Source organism: Nuphar pumila, chromosome 4 (genome assembly GCF_984573655.1).
Source record: "Nuphar pumila chromosome 4, dmNupPumi1.hap1.1, whole genome shotgun sequence".
NCBI lineage: Eukaryota > Viridiplantae > Streptophyta > Magnoliopsida > Nymphaeales > Nymphaeaceae > Nuphar > Nuphar pumila.
This window is the reverse complement of record NC_143252.1, coordinates 124,764,748-124,780,623: the sequence shown is the minus strand read 5'-3', so window position 1 is coordinate 124,780,623 and position 15,876 is coordinate 124,764,748. Positions and strand designations below refer to the sequence as shown.

Below are 15,876 nucleotides of genomic sequence, written 5' to 3'. Positions count from 1 at the left end.
TAAAATTCATCCCCGCCGCGGAGGTGGGGCGGGGGTGGACGTGCACTTTTCTCCGCCCCGCCCCGTCCCCGCCACGATCCCCGCCCCAACCCCGCCCCGACCACTTTTCCCCGCAATATCCCCGCCCCGCCCCGCCCCGCCTCATCCCCGTTTGGACCGGGGATGAAGGGTATGAAACGGGGATGGAGGCGGGGGTGGAGGATAAAATTTTGAGGCGGGGCGGGGGTGGAAACCTTGTCCCCCGCCCCGCCCCACTGCCATCCCTACTCTCATTGCTTTTAGATTTTATTTTTTCTTGGACAAACTTTCGGTTATCCAACCGTAAGTTTGAGAGGGAGTGCTAAAAATGTAAATATATTATATATATATATATATATATATATTCGCTTGTAACTGGATAGTAACTAGGGTTAAGATTACGTTTTCTTTTTGTTTAAAATAGAACTAGTCAACATATGTTGACTAGTCAATAGAGAACCATTGGGGTCCCAACAGCTCTATTTAGAGTCATAGGTGTTAAAATATATGTATACATGTATGCATATACCTATATATACATATATATAGTTATTAATCTTGTAATAGTTAAATGCCCTATAGGGTCATTTTAGTTATTTCTTCTTTGTAATAAAACTGTTTATTAAAAACAATTTTGTTCTTTTCAGTTATTTTTATTTTTCTGTTTTTGTAAATTAGAGTCATAGGGGCTCTATGGTCTTTTTGACCATAGAGTCGTTGGGGCTCCCAATGGTCAGGAATCTGACCGTTGTGGGCTCCCAACTAATCTCTTGGGAGCCCCCAATGTTCTCTCTCTATTATCCTTTTCTCATGCATAAATAAGGGTGTGATCCCCCCTATTTTTTATGCTTTTACTCAAGTACTTACTCTGTAAGGTCCTATATTTTTTACTCTTGTGTTTGCCTTTTGTTGGCTATTGTGTTGTCCCTTAGTGGACTTGTGCATGTGCACATCGTGAGTGTGATCTTGTTTAAGCCCTTAGTGGCATTGTTTTTATAACTTCTGCTATTTCATTTCAGTTGGACCCCCAACGACTCTCTTTTGACCCTCTTTCCTTGTATATAAATATGGGGCAAAGGCCCACCATTATGTATGCTTCTTGCATTATTCCACCATCAATAAAATAATATTTTTTTAATTATTAATCACCTTAGGTGGATTTGGTGTGTGAGCCCATTTTGTGGTTTGTGTATGTTCTTTTGGTGCTTTGGTGGAACTCTTTGAGTGTCCACTTTGTTGATTTGGTTGTTTCCTTTCAGTTATCTGTGTGCACATTGCAGTGATTGCACACAAAGACAAACAAAATTGCATAAATATCATATTGTAGATTTATATTATTTACAACAAAATGAAAAAAATAAAAAAAATTCACACAATGCACACACAGACATGGTACACAATAAGGTGAAAAACACCCAAAATGTGCATTGACTCTCAAGAGAGAGAGAGAGAGAGAGAGAGAGAGAGAGAGAGAGAGAGAGAGAGAGAGACCTCTGTTCCTGACAAGTATCTCACCGGAATACCAAAAAAGAAAGAACTTACCTCGAAGTGCAGCCTCCCCTTTGCTCAAGATGTTGCTGGAAAGCTCGTTGGATTTTTTTTCCTACGTTGGATGCTCCTCACCTCCTCCATCATGCACCAGAGCTCTCCCTCTTTGTGGTAGAGAGACAGAGAAACTCTATCAGGTTTCCTTAACCCTAATAAAGATTACAAAAAGACCAAAAAAAGTTATTTTGGTCATGCCATTACATGGCCTGCCAACTTATGACTCAACACTCATCTAAGTCAACCAAGTCTTAGAAAAAACTCGGCCGAGTTTTTGATGGAAAAAATACACAAAACTTGCGTGAGTCTTGCTTGACTTGAAACTCGAGTGAGTCAAATCCGAGTCAAGGTGAGTTTTGTGCAATTTTGAGTTAGACAATTTTTTGACTAGGTTGGAGGCCGAGCCGAATCACCGAGTCCACTCAGTGAGTTTTCAAACATTGGATTAAACCAATAAGGAAATGATATTTCAAGAACAATTCACTTATTTCCCTTATAATTCTTGATCCTAACACTAACCATGATTTTCCTCCTGATTACAATCATTGTATGAAAGTCAAAAGTGGAAATCATAGGAACACCATAAGTCAACTAACAAAACCATAAACAAAAAGATGGGCTGAAGGACCATACCAGCCAGGATTGGAGACTGGTGGTGTGGGAGATGTTTAATGCTTAATTTGGGGTTTCTTAAGTTATCCACCATTAGCAAAGAAATCTTAAGGAAAAATAGGGTTGTTGGATTGACGAGGGGGAGTGCATGTTCCGCAGCTTTAATGTTGATTCGTCCATCAGTAGAATAGTTGAGATCATGTTCTGTTGTGCTCATGGGCACCTGTTGTTACTGTATGTTGGGATGTTCCTCACCAAAGATTGCAGTAAGGGGAGTGCCTTTGAAAAAGGTGTAGGTTGGAGTGGTTGTTATTTCCTATATTCTTTCATTCTTGTTTTTTGTTTTCAAAATCATGAAGTGTTGAAAATGTTGAGCAAACTAATGAGAGATTTGGAGGACATCTAATTTTGGAGGTGGCAATACTTGTGTTTTGGGATCACATGACCATGCCTTTGGAGCTCAAAGGGTTGGGTAATGGAAAGCTACGCCCGCTAAGCATTGCATTGATGGGTAAGTGGTGGTGAAGATGGACCTTAGTCGCAGCTCCAAAGGGCGAAATATGATATAAATAATAGGCTTTGGACCTGAGCTGCTTCAAGTAAATGGGAGAGGGGATCATTGATGTGGAAAGATTGGTTAACAATGACCCAAGAGTTTACATCAATGCTGGATATTAAGCTAGGACTTGGAAATGATCCAAGATTTTATAAGGATGATTGGTACAATACATTACTGTTGGTTTAGATGCGCCCAAGGCTCTATTGTATGGCCAAAAATATAGATGCCACGGTCGCTGAACGCTGGCACCCTTGTGAAGGGTGGTGCTTTCAATTCAGAAGGTCCTTCAATATCCGAGATTTTGAGGATTGGATTGACATGATGAGTAAGTTGGCTGGCTGCAAACTAATGGCTGAAGAGGATTCAGACATGTGGAGGCGCAAAAAATTGGGAGCTTTTACAACCTTATCCTTTTACCTGTCTCTTATGAATTATGATGCCAGGGGTGCAACCATTTACCTAAAGAATCATTTGGAGTTTTGAGCCTTGTGCAAAGATCTTCAGTTGGTTGGTATCCATACATTAAATCCGCACCAGCCCAACTCGAAGAGGAGGGGAGTTCAGCAGGCCAGTATGTGTTATTTATGTTATAACAAGGTGATTGTTTCACATATGCTATGGTATTGGCCCTTCTTTCAATTGCTTTTGACCTCAGTCTGGCCTGCTATCGCATGGACCATACCACCTTAAAGCATTTGACATCTCTTGTCCTAAGATGCTCAAAAGCAAGAAGTAGACAATTATTTGGAAACGGTGATTTCTATTGTAAAACAATGTCTGTCCTGTACTAACCAAAGCATGACAGATGCAAGGCCAAAAGAAAAATGAGAGAAAAGTAAAGCATAAGCAGCAAAAGAAACTATAAAACAGCAAGGAAGCAATGACACAGTTTAAATGTATGGGAAGGTTCCTGAATGCTGATTGATGAATCCAGTTCAATCCTTGAAGGATATTCATACAAGTATGTCCTATATTTTCAGTGATATGGTTATCATAACACCCCTCTTTTAATATACAGTTAATACCCATACTGAAAGTAGACATGGGTACAGAGGACTAGCCTTAACAAGATTAAGAACTGGTCAACAAAGGAAGATTGGTTGGAATAATACCTAGGCCAGCTTAATGGTTGAGTTGGTAGCTTGTTATCTGCTTTCTATGCCAATCAATAGGAGTTGCTTGCTTAAAAAAGAGATGTTCTACTCATTCATTGTCAGAAAAGTGGATAATGTGTTAATTATTTGAGGAACTCTTGTGGTGGATCCGATCCAGTGTCACTGATATTGTTGATATTTTGAAAATATCATGATATTGTCAACAATTTCAGGTCAGCTGATAATGTCAACAAAATACTACCATGATATTATCATGCTATTTTTGGAAAAAAATTTATTTTTATATATTTTAAGCCCAATTTTAGTATTTTTGTATCTTTCTGTATTTTAAAAAATTGTTCAAACTTATTTCCTTATATTTTAAAAGAAAAATGATACAAAACCTATTGTTTTCTTATCTTTCTTATTATTTTTTTTATTTTTTTATTTTTTAAAATTTTACAACTCCCAAGAAAAACCACTTATTGAAAATCTCTCCGAGAAAAAACCTTGCCCAGAAATTATCTTGAAGGATACAGGTGACAATGATATGATCTAACGATAAAGCAAGTAGTTTCCCCAGGGTTTAGGAACTTACGTCCTTAGCAAAATCTTGCTTTCATATTTGGGTCTTGGGTCATAGTATTGAAATTTTAGGACTCAAATTGTCACATATCAGGACATGATGTTCCTTTGCTTAGGATTTCAGTACTATGTTGTGCCATGTATGTCCATGTCAATTTGTGCCTGTGTGGGCAAACAGGTGCATGCACCACAGCAATCTGCATAGAACTTATTGACCTGCTTTTTGACATTCTTCCCCCAATTTCATGGTCCTCTTTGCAAGCTAATTTCTTGTTGTTGTTGGAATTTAATGAGAAAGTAGGTTTTTGTTATCTTTTGTTTGCCTGACATTTTTCACTTATTTCATGTTTTTTATGATTTTATGGACTGTGAACTGACCCCTAGTAGGATTGGTGGTGCTAATTTGACTTGTTTGAGGCAAGATCCTCTTTGCAAGTAATTTGGTTGTGGAAGATGATGTTACCTTTTATCTCTTTTTCATGGATCATGGAAATGGTGTCATTTATCTCTAGTGCTGTTTGTATTGTCGACTTGATGCACTTTTTGGATATGGTTGTCTAGAGCGCATACAGTTTTAAGCCATGTCTCCTTTAATTAGCAACCTGAATTGTTTCCATTCTACTTCCAAATATAACTCTAGTTTAAACACCGCAGGTGGAATACTACTTCAGTGATTCAAACCTAGCTACTAATGACCATATGATAAGATTCATCAGCAAAGATCCAGAAGGTTATGGTATGTCTCTGTGGTTCCTTATCTGAAATTAGGCCATTTCACTTCTTCATCTTGGAAGAATTATAAAAGGTTTTTCTGAAACTTGTTAAATAGGTTTATGTTATTAAACATATAAAGCCTTTCTCAGATCAATTTGCTATAGTTTAGTATCATTTCAATCATGGAGTCTAATTTTCAACGTATGCCATAGTTGCTTGATAGAGAGCATGTATTAGAAATTAGTGCAGCAAGCCTGATGCAATGAAGAAATATCTATTTCTGCTACTTGCAATTTGCATTCTGAGGTATCTTGTAAAGAAATCTCTAGATGTCTTGTAAAGTTGCCTAAGTTCCTTTTCCACATTCTTGGCTGTACTTGCATGCAAGGTGTTCTATGAACTTTAGATAATTCTTAGTTGGATAACTGAAAGTGCTTGGACTTGTAGTGACAGATACTTGTTTCTGGACAGATGCAGTTCATTCAGCGTATAGTACTTGTCCCCTGAATGACTGCCACTTAGCTTGTACGGGCTAAGCATGTGAAGCGGCTGCTTCAAATATGTAGGGGCTTCATTCTCACTTGTAGGAAAATATTTTGTTGTAAAAATGCTTTTAAATTTGGAATTAGTAGCTGTTGACTGTACGGTGGCTGCCTTTGCTGGAGAGGTCCTATTAGGATCGTCAATGTCAAATAGGCATGTGTACAGGATCTTCATGGTTTAAAGTGTTGTTGTCATGCAGAACTCTACATTTTTTTAAATTAATGGCCCAAATTTGGAACAAGATGCTCAGAGGATCAGAAATTCGAAGAGAGATTTTTGTGTCAAATTTGGTCACTGATGTGAGCCAATATTTCATGAATATGAAAATTTGGAAGTGGTTTAAACCACTTTCACCCATATCGGTGATATTTTGAAAATATTGCGAGAAATACCGATATTAAAGGCAATATCTCATGATATTTTCAAAATATCACCAGAAGACAAAATATCGTGATATTATCGCGATAATATCATGATATTTTTTGGAAAACTCTTTTTTTTTAAGTTTCAATTTCCTATTTTTTGTTTTTTTTATATTTTAAAACCTTTAAAACATATTTCTTTATATTTTTTGGCAGAAAATAATGCAAAACTTATTATTTTCTTAGATTTTTCGTTGTTATTTTTCTTTTCTTCAAAATTTTAAACTCTTGAGATTTATCAACTTTTGAAAATCTCTCCGAGAAATACCCTTGCCAAGAAATTACCTTTAACAATACAGCTGACTGGTTTAAACTAATCTCCAAATGTGTGATTTTGGGTGTTCAGGTGTCAGTCTGGGGATGTGACAATCATGATGGGTAGCAATTATGGATCTGATGCCCCGGAAGACATCTCAAGTCTGAATGTCAGATTTTTTGTCTGTTGAAGAATAAAATCTATGAACATAGGTTTCTTCAGTCGAGTGGCTTTATAGGGAAAAAAAGACCATCACTTCCTTGTATAGGAAGGGGTGAGTCACTCTGTGCACACTTTGTGGCATGGGTAGAATACTGACATTAAGGACATTGACAAATGCCAGCACGCGGCTGCTAGGTATTTTTCCTCTTGTAGTTTGTTGCTTCTGTATTATTTACTGTGGGGACATTTAGAAAATTTCCTGCTCTTTTGCAAGAGTGAGACTGCATTTCCAACCTGGCCAATTGAGTGGTGCCAGTAGCTTCTCCAGTTAGTTTTTGCAGTCTTTTTCTGGCGGAGTGGGTGATTTTCAGATCTTTATGTAAAAGTGTAGCAATTGAAGGAGGCTGGCTGGTTTCGTGCAAGAACTGAGCTATATATTGGTGTTAGTCCTTCCCCTTATGTTGACATGTAGAACAAATTATTAGCTGCTGGATCTGTGTTGTACTTCATTAATTGAGTTCCCTTTACTAATTTGGTTGATAGTTCATGTCTTCAGATATCATAATATAGTAGCGTCTAGGATATGGTATCATAGGTGCTGGATCTGGATGTACTTCATTAGATGAGTTCCATTCATCTACTTTTTCTGGTAATAGTTCATGTATTTGAATGTCATTTTAGGTGTGTATGTGCGATGTTGATGCTTTGAGAAAGAAAAAGCTACTGTTTGCTTGTCAGTCTTAGTCCACTGGAGATATAAGTTGGTGTTGACTCAATCTTGTGGGATGAGTTTGTAAAGAGGGCTCATTTTTAGATATTCATGTTCTGCTTTTCTTGTATAGCTTCCACCCATAGGTTCCAGAGTTCAAGATGGTAGACAACTAGCACACAGAGAGATGCTTGGAATGCTATGTGATAGCCTTTGTGTGGCTGATCAAAAGTTTACTTTTTGTTACTCCATGTGTAAAACTTTTCCTCAGGGAGAAAATCTCTCATTGTACCGTTTCTTTTCCTATGAGAGAATGATTAAGGAACAACTTTATCCTTTTTCTTTATTTTGTGGGTGCTCCTTTTCTCTTGTTTTCACCTTCATGCTGTCAGCTTAGGAGTTCATGGCATTGCTTGCAATTTGTTTTGCCTTTACTGCATTCTGTTCTCAGGAAAAAAGGATATAAACTTTGAAAGGGTTTTTTTTGCAGTAGAAGGCCTATAGTTTGTGCATTTTGCAAAATCAGACCTCTTTCAAACCTTTTTATATGAAAAGAGCTCAAGTTTCACAATCTTGCTAACAAGGACTTCTGACAGCTTGATTTGGTCGAAGAGCAGTTTTCTGCAATCACTATTAATAAAAAAGTCTAAAATACTAATAGGAAAAAAGAAAGACATTGCTTTCCGGAAAAGCAATGCTTCAACTGTAGTTGGTAGGGTGCTCAATCTGCAGCCAGTTGGTGGCTTCATTTGATGAAGGCCATGAATGGAAGATGAGTTTTGAAGCTGGCTGCCAGATCATGGAACTCCATGAATTCCCTGGCAAAGAAATCATCAAAACCGTCAGAAAGCAAAAAACCCACCTCTGGAGTGTCTTCTCCCACTCTAGCATCTTCTTCAGTGAGTGGGTGTTCCAAGCTACTCTGAACCTCCTTCCACCATGAGAGAGAGAGAGAGAGAGAGAGAGAGAGAGAGAGAGAGAGAGAGAGAGAGAGAGCACCATTAGTGTTAAACGAAGCATACCTCAAGCTGTTCATATTGCCAAACATGAGTGTGAATTGGTGACAGAAGTGGAATCAGATTGGCATGATTCCAGAACATGTATGTTGCAAGAGGGAGGACAGTCTCCTTCCCTAGGGTGGACGACTCTTGTTGTGACACACTTGAGGAAGAAGGTTCCCCTGTTGGTGGTTGATTCTTATTATGTCTGCAAGCTAAAAGGTTAAAAGAAAAGGAAATGATTGTTAGAATATGGGTTGTATGTATGTATGTGTATATATATATATATATATATATATATATATGTGTGTGTGTGTGTGTGTGTGTGTAATATGTATTACCCTCCAGAGGTATTTTGGTCTTTTGACCAATGTAATTTTCTGTAATAGGTGTCGCCCAATAGGGGCTGTTTTTATTTAATATTGTAATATGTTATATTGTCAAGGGCATTTCTGTCCTTGACAATATAACAACAATATAGCTGTTGGCACTCCCAATGACTAAATTTCTAGCCATTGGAAAGCCCCAACAACTATATTTTAGGGAGCCTATCACTCCCCATTTCGTCTATAAATATGGGGCTTAGATCTCTTGTAAAGCTATGCATTTTGTGTGCATTGTGAATGAAATAAGGATTATAATTTTTTAGTGCTGTCTATTCCTCTAAGCCCCTAAGTGGCTGTTGTGTTTTTGCCCCTTGTGTGGGCTTTGTATTGACCTCTTGTTTGAGGTGTGTGGAGAGCACTTTGTGAGCCATTGCGACCTTGTTCATGGTAAAGCTTGCTCGTGTGGACGTGAGATTATATGATCGTGGACTCGTGGTGTCCAAGAGTTTTCCGCTTTCATATTTTCCTTCTTCCTTTCTATTTTTCTATCTTTCTCTTCTTGTTGTTAAAAAGTGTATACATTAAATGTAATTATATATAATATAATAATGAAATATATAATATTTTATATTTATTTATTTATTTATTTTTTCTTCTTTTTGTCTAGTTCAATTTGAACTAGATTCAAAACTAGTCAAGATCCAACTAGATCTTGACTAGTTGTTATAGCCATTAGAGCTAGTCCAATGGCTACAATTAGTCGTTGGACTAGCTCCAACGACTATGATTTTTTCTAAAGCTCCTCTCTCTCCCTCTCTTATTGTCTCCCCTCTCCTTGGTAACAATGCTTTTTAAGAATTTCATGTGAACAAAATAAAGTTTATTATTTTATCTTTTGAGTTCTCTCATTTATGCCCTTTTGTGGGTTATGATTGAAGTATCTTCACTAGACACCTATTACAAGCATTTGTGCTTTTGTGGTAGATCATCATTTGCTTACATGGTATAAGAGCTTGAAAGCTTATAGATCTTGGATAGTTGCCACCTCGTTTTCTGTGCATCTAGCAAAAGTTAATTTATCTTCTTGTTCGTGATTCAAATGCTTTTTGTGTCATCATAGTTGAAGAAAGAAGACGTTGGAGGATCGTTGACTACACAAAGATCGTGATTATGCTCTTGTCCTCTCCTCTTTTCTCATATTTTTCTTTTTTCTTTTTTTCTCTCATCATCTCTCTTCTTCACCCTTGTAAGAATGGATGAAAATGATAGTCACCTTCATGCCCGTAAAACTAAATGATATCAATTATGTGACATGGGCTTCAATCACGAAGCATTACATTTAGGGAAAAGGGTTCTGGGGAATAGTATTGGTTTCGATTCAAAACCAAAACTAATTCTCTCAAAAATTGAAAATGAGAAAGATGTATCTCTTACAGAAGAAGAGAAAAGGCATTAGCCACCTAGACATCAATAAATGCTCTAGTCTTGCGAAATTCGAGCATGCCAATAAGGCTTGAGAGTATCTTAGAAATATGTATTCCCTTAAAGACATTGCGCATGTGTGCAATATGCAAGATAAGGTTCGAACTTTGACCCCAAAAGACAAAAGTATTAGAGAATATTATAATGAATTGTCTGAGCTTTGGGAAGAGTTGTCTCTTCTTGAGCCAAAGTGACATTGTCCCGAAGATATCGAGCTTCGCCAAAAACAACTAGATATGAAACAATTTTACCAATTTGTAAATAGTTTAAGGCTGGAATTTGAAACAACCAAATCGACCCTTCTATATAGAGGAAAAGTTTTCTCTATTGTTGATACTATTGAAGAATTAACTATGGAGGGAAATAGCCTGAAAAAGAATACTCCAAAAAATGAAGAGGATTCCGTTCTTGCCGTATCTTGATCGAAAAATTATATGCACACTTATAAGCCGCCTCATTTTTGTAGATAAGGTAATGATTATGACAAAAGGAAAGTCATTTCTCACCCTTGTCATGAACTGGGGCACTATAGGCTTCAATGTCCTAAATTGAAGAAAAGAAAAGAAAAGAAAAGAAAGAATAGTTGCATCCGTTGGTCCATCACAAGAATCAAAAGATCAAGCCAATCAAGATGCACCCATGTCTATGGCACAATTAATGGAAATCCTTCAACCTCTTTTCAAATGAGCATCTTCCTCAACTGAAGCCTCAACCTGAGGAGTTGTCTCATTCTTCTCCGAATTCGGTAACTTTCCTTGCCTACTCAACTTTTGTGCTTCCTTTTATATGACTCCAAATATCAATAGTTTGTTCGAATGTCTTAACAATAACTCAAGTGTGTCAGCTGTTTTCATAGTTGATGATACATCTCTTGAAATAAAAGGAATAGAAAATTTTGAAAATCTTTAAAACTCTAAAAAATTCTTTATTCCAAAAGTTAGATATATTTCCAGGTGTAACATCTCCTTCTCTTCTCATGGTTGTTAGGTATATGATCACTTGGGGAAGGCCATAGAGAATGACTCTACTATATGGATTTTTGGGAGTTACCCAAAATATGCCTTTTGTTATAATGTTCAGAAATTGGATTTGGATCTATGGCTAGAAAGACTTGGCCATCCTCATATATCCAAAATCCAACACTTTCCAAGTTTAGAAAAATTTTGTAATTATAAAAAATTTGCTTGTAAAGATTGTATTCTTGGTAAAATGAAGAGATTACCATTTCATGATAGAACTTTTATTTCATCTAGACCACTTGAGTTAATACATTCATACGTTTGGAATCTCACACCAGTCATATCAAAAGGCGGATACACATATTATGTAACTTTTGTTGATGACTTCTCTAGGCATACTTGGATCTACTTAAGCATAAATCAGAGGTCTTTTTGCATTTTCAAATATTTCACAAAATGACTTAAAATAAATTTCAAAATGATATTTTCATTTTTCGCATTGATTTAGGGAAGAAATTTTTGTCAAAAGAATTTAAAGATTATCTCAATTTACACGGTATCACACATCAAAGATCTTGTCTACACACCACAACAAAATGGTTTGGCCGAATGAAAACACTGACACATTATGGAAACCACTAGGACTTTATTGATAGCAAACTAAATTCTAAAAGAGTTTTGGGCTGAACGAACCCTAACTGCTACCTATCTCATTAACCAAATGCCATCTTCTTCTTTGAAAAATATAACTCTATTTTAAAAACTGTCAAATTATCTTCTGATTACTCCAGATTGAGAGTTTTTGATGCAAATGTTTTGTCTTCACCAACAAAAATGATAAACTCTCCCCCCATGCCATTCCTTGTGCCTTCTTAGGTTATGCAGATAATAAAAAAGGCTATATGTGTTTTGATTTTAAAAATGGAAAACTGTATGTATCAAGAAATGTATTCTTCTTGGAAAAAGGAAGTTTTTTTATTTTGAAAAGACCAAAAAAGTAATTTAATATTCGTTTTTGATAGATTTGACTTCGAAATTTGATGGATGCGACTATGAATACGACCTAGACGATGGTCAAATGTATTGTTGATTCTGAACATAATGTTATTAATGAAGAGAAAACCCATAGGGACACCAGTTTACAATACTCAAGACATAGAGAATTCAATCTTCCATGTACAGTGGAAAAATATTCAGAAGCACAATCCAGAAGGTCATCTAGAGTCTCTAAACTTCTCAATAAATTTGTGTCCTACGTAATCTTTTCACCAACATATAAGGCATTTATTACATTAATACACTCGAACATAGAACCTTCATCCTATACTCAAGCCAAAAACCATATAGAATGAGTAGAAGTTAGGAAGGCAAAATTAGAAGCATTAGAAAGGGCTAACACTTGGATCATTCAAGACATTCCACAAGAAGGCTGTAGGTAGGTTTATAAGATTAAAACCAAGAGTAATGGAGCTCTTGAAAGATATAAAGTTGAATTAGTGGCCAAGGGGTATTTTCAAGAGTATGACATCGACTATGAAGAAACTTTTGCGCATCTATTAAAAAATGACCCATATTTCATATGGATGTCAAAAATGCTTTTCTTAATGAAAACCTACTTGAAGAAATTTATATGAAAGCACAACCTGGTATAAGTATTCCTAAGGGTAAGACCAGTGTTGTGAAAAGCGTTGAGGCGTAGCGAGGCGCTCCACCAAAATCTGAGGCGAGGCGTAAGCCTCGCGGCGCAAAGCGTAAGCCTCAAAAAAAAATTGAACTTAAAAAAGCAATAAAAATTAACTAAAATTATAAATAAATAAGAAATGCTTTATTGATGAAGCACCAACCAACACAAAATAAAAAATCTCAAATAAATACAGAAAAATATGAGATTAACATGTAAAAGTAACTCATTTACTAACTCTTTTAGCACTAGCAAATCAGCCAATGTGGACAGGAGCCCAATCCCAAGTTGAGCCAGGATTTTCAACAATGAATTAAAAGAAGGGGGAAGAGAATGGATTGTATACAGGTGGATTGTCCTGAGCAGAATTGTATAATGGTCTGACCTAGATCCAGATCCAACTGGATGAGTGCATCTGACTCATGTAGTTCGAATCTAGCCTGATGGCACCATACATAAAATACCATATCCTACTCAACTCGTTCAGTAACAGGACAAGCCCCCATCTCCAGCTGATTTTGCTTATCATAAAACCCTTGACATATTAGAGGACATGTTGGTAGCTTGTGAAAGTCAAAAATCAAGAATGTCTCTCAATGAATTCACTGTGTAGCATTGAAAATTTCAAGCCAGTGGAAAACGAAGCAATTATAACCAAAACCATCTCTAATCCAGACGTTGATTTGGTGGTAGAAGCATAAAAGGAAACACAAACAAAGTAAAGATTAAATACTTGCAATAACTGCCTCACTACAGCAATCTGCCTACTCACAACGAAAGGCGACGACAGGGGCTCCGCCCCCCTGTCAGTCGACCAAGAGAGAAAAGTAGAGGGGGGGAACCCCCTGCCGACGAGAGGCGACGACAGGGGGCACCGCCCCCCTGTCGATCGACCCCAAAAGAAAGGCAGGGGGTAACTTGAGAGGTTCCAGAAAAACCAGCTTAGAGCATTTCCTGAGGTATCGTGATCGGCAATCAAAAAACCAAAAAATCATGGCAGCATCTCTTGACAGCATCACTTCGTCGGACTTTTCTGCATAAATTGATAACCGATCACTGCCTCCGAATCCGTACTCTTTCCGGAGTTTGATCTAACGCACAACGAATTCATTCAGAGAGTTGCTTCTCTTTCTAAAGATTTAACCGGCGGAGTATTTGCCACCAGCTTGCCGGTAACACATACAGGTGCTATCAAAAGTGAAGGCTTTCACAAACGGCACCGTTGGGAATCCACTGGAAAGACAGTGAAGGCTTTCACTGAAAACAGCAGTACAGGTGCTATCAAAAGTGAACCTGAGAAGCACATCTTGGAAATCGATGGTCGATCCCGAGAAGGCGGATCACTGTAGGATTGGGATGAGTTGGGTCTCGATAATCTCTTGGGTAGTCCGGGCCACGAATTGTCGGAAAAGCTTGAACAGACGTGAGCATTTGCAATCTTCCTCTGCATCTTCCACGATTTTGTCGGCGTCGCGGCTGCTTTCGGCGAGAAGGACGAGGTCGAGAAGGGAGAGACGAGAGAGAGGGGCTGCGAGAGAGAGGGGCTGCGAGAGAGAGAGGGAGAGACTGTGAGAGAGAGGGGATGCGGGAGAGGGAGAGACAGGTGAGATAGAGAGGGGCTGCAACAACCAAATTAGGGCCCCCGACCCTTATTAGGGTCGGGGTAACATTTTAATGTTGGTCAAATAAGGGCTTTGACCCTCATTTGACCAACAAAATGAGGCGTGCATGCCTCACCGTGAGGCGCGCCTCGCCTCGAGGCGTACGCCTCGCCTCGAGGCGTACGCCTCAAGGCGATGAGGCGTACGCCTCCATGCTTTTACGCTTTATACCTGCGCCTCAAGGCACAAAGGCCCTCGCCTTGAGGCGAGGCACGCTTTTTGCTTCTTGAGGCACGTTTTTGATAACACTGGGTAAGACTCTTCGTTTTGAAAAAGCTCTTTATGGTCTTAAATAGACAACAAAAACCTGGTATGACAAGTTTAGTCATATTGTGCTTGATATTGGATTTAGAACTTGTCTGACTGACACTGCTTTGTTTATTAAGATTTCTGATGTAGGGATTATTATTCTTCCTTTTTATGTGGATGTGATCATCACCGAAGGATACAAACATGGAGTTGAAAACATTAAAAAGTTCCTTAAAAATCATTTTGAAATGACTGATTTAGGTTTATTGAGATATTTTTTAAGAATTAAAGTTGCTTATTCCCCTCTTAGTTATTTATTATCTCAATTTAAATTTTCTTTTGATATTGTTTCAAGGTATGAAATTACAGATGATAAGAGAGTGGATACTCCAGAAGTTGTCAACACCAAAATGAGAATCGATAATGGAGAACCTCTTGATGATCCCACTCCTTACAGACAACTTATTGGATCCTTTTCCTATCTTTTCATTACTAAACATGATGTAGCACACGCTGTAAAGACAACTAGTCAGTTTCAACACACTCTCATTTTTGTTCACATGGGAGCAATTTTGCGTATTGTTAAATACATTAAGTCTTCCCTTTCACGAGTCATCTTCTTGTCTACTTCATCTTCATTAGATTTAATTGTTTATATTGACTTAGGAGGTGATCTCAATAACATGCAATCAACCACTGATTTTATGTTTTCTTAGGTGAATCCTTGATTTTGTGGCGGTGAAAAAGCAATAGAAGGTCTCTCTTTCGTCCACCGAAGCTGAATACCGAGCTATGACCACAACAATGGAGGTAGTTTGACTCAGAAGACTGCTGGTTGACATGGGAGTTGAAGTGACAAAAGCTTTGCGCATGTGCTGTGATAACAAGAGTGCGATCTATATTGTCAGCAATCGAACATTTCATGAACACACCAAACATATTGAAATGGATTGTCACTATGTCAGAGATGAGTATCTATATGGAACCATTGATTTGCCTTATGTTACATTAGAATACCAATTAGCGAATTTCTTCACCAAACTTCTCACTACTAGCTATTATTTTCTCTTACACAAACTTTCGCTCATGGTATCATAAGTTTGAGGGGAGTGTTAAAAACTGTACACATAAATGTAATTATATATAATATAATAATATAATATATAATATTTTATATTAATTAATTTATTTATTCTTTTCTTATTTTTTGTATTTTTATTTTTGTCTAGTTCAATTTGAACTAGACTCAAAACTAGTCAAGATCCAACTAGATCTTGACTAGTTGTTATGGCCATTGGAGC

At 37.5% G+C, this 15,876-nt stretch overlaps 1 protein-coding gene across 2 annotated transcripts in view; it reads left to right on the top strand.

Annotated features, from left to right (window-relative positions):
* The window catches only part of LOC149840922 (la-related protein 6B-like), a 79,575-nt gene that overhangs the window by 28,496 nt on the left and 35,203 nt on the right, over positions 1–15,876 (top strand). For both annotated transcript variants that reach the window (XM_090003462.1, XM_090003461.1), the window contains exon 2: positions 5,068–5,149. In XM_090003462.1, the coding sequence (XP_089859588.1) occupies positions 5,068–5,149 (82 nt within the window). The remainder of the gene's footprint in view (positions 1–5,067; positions 5,150–15,876) is intronic.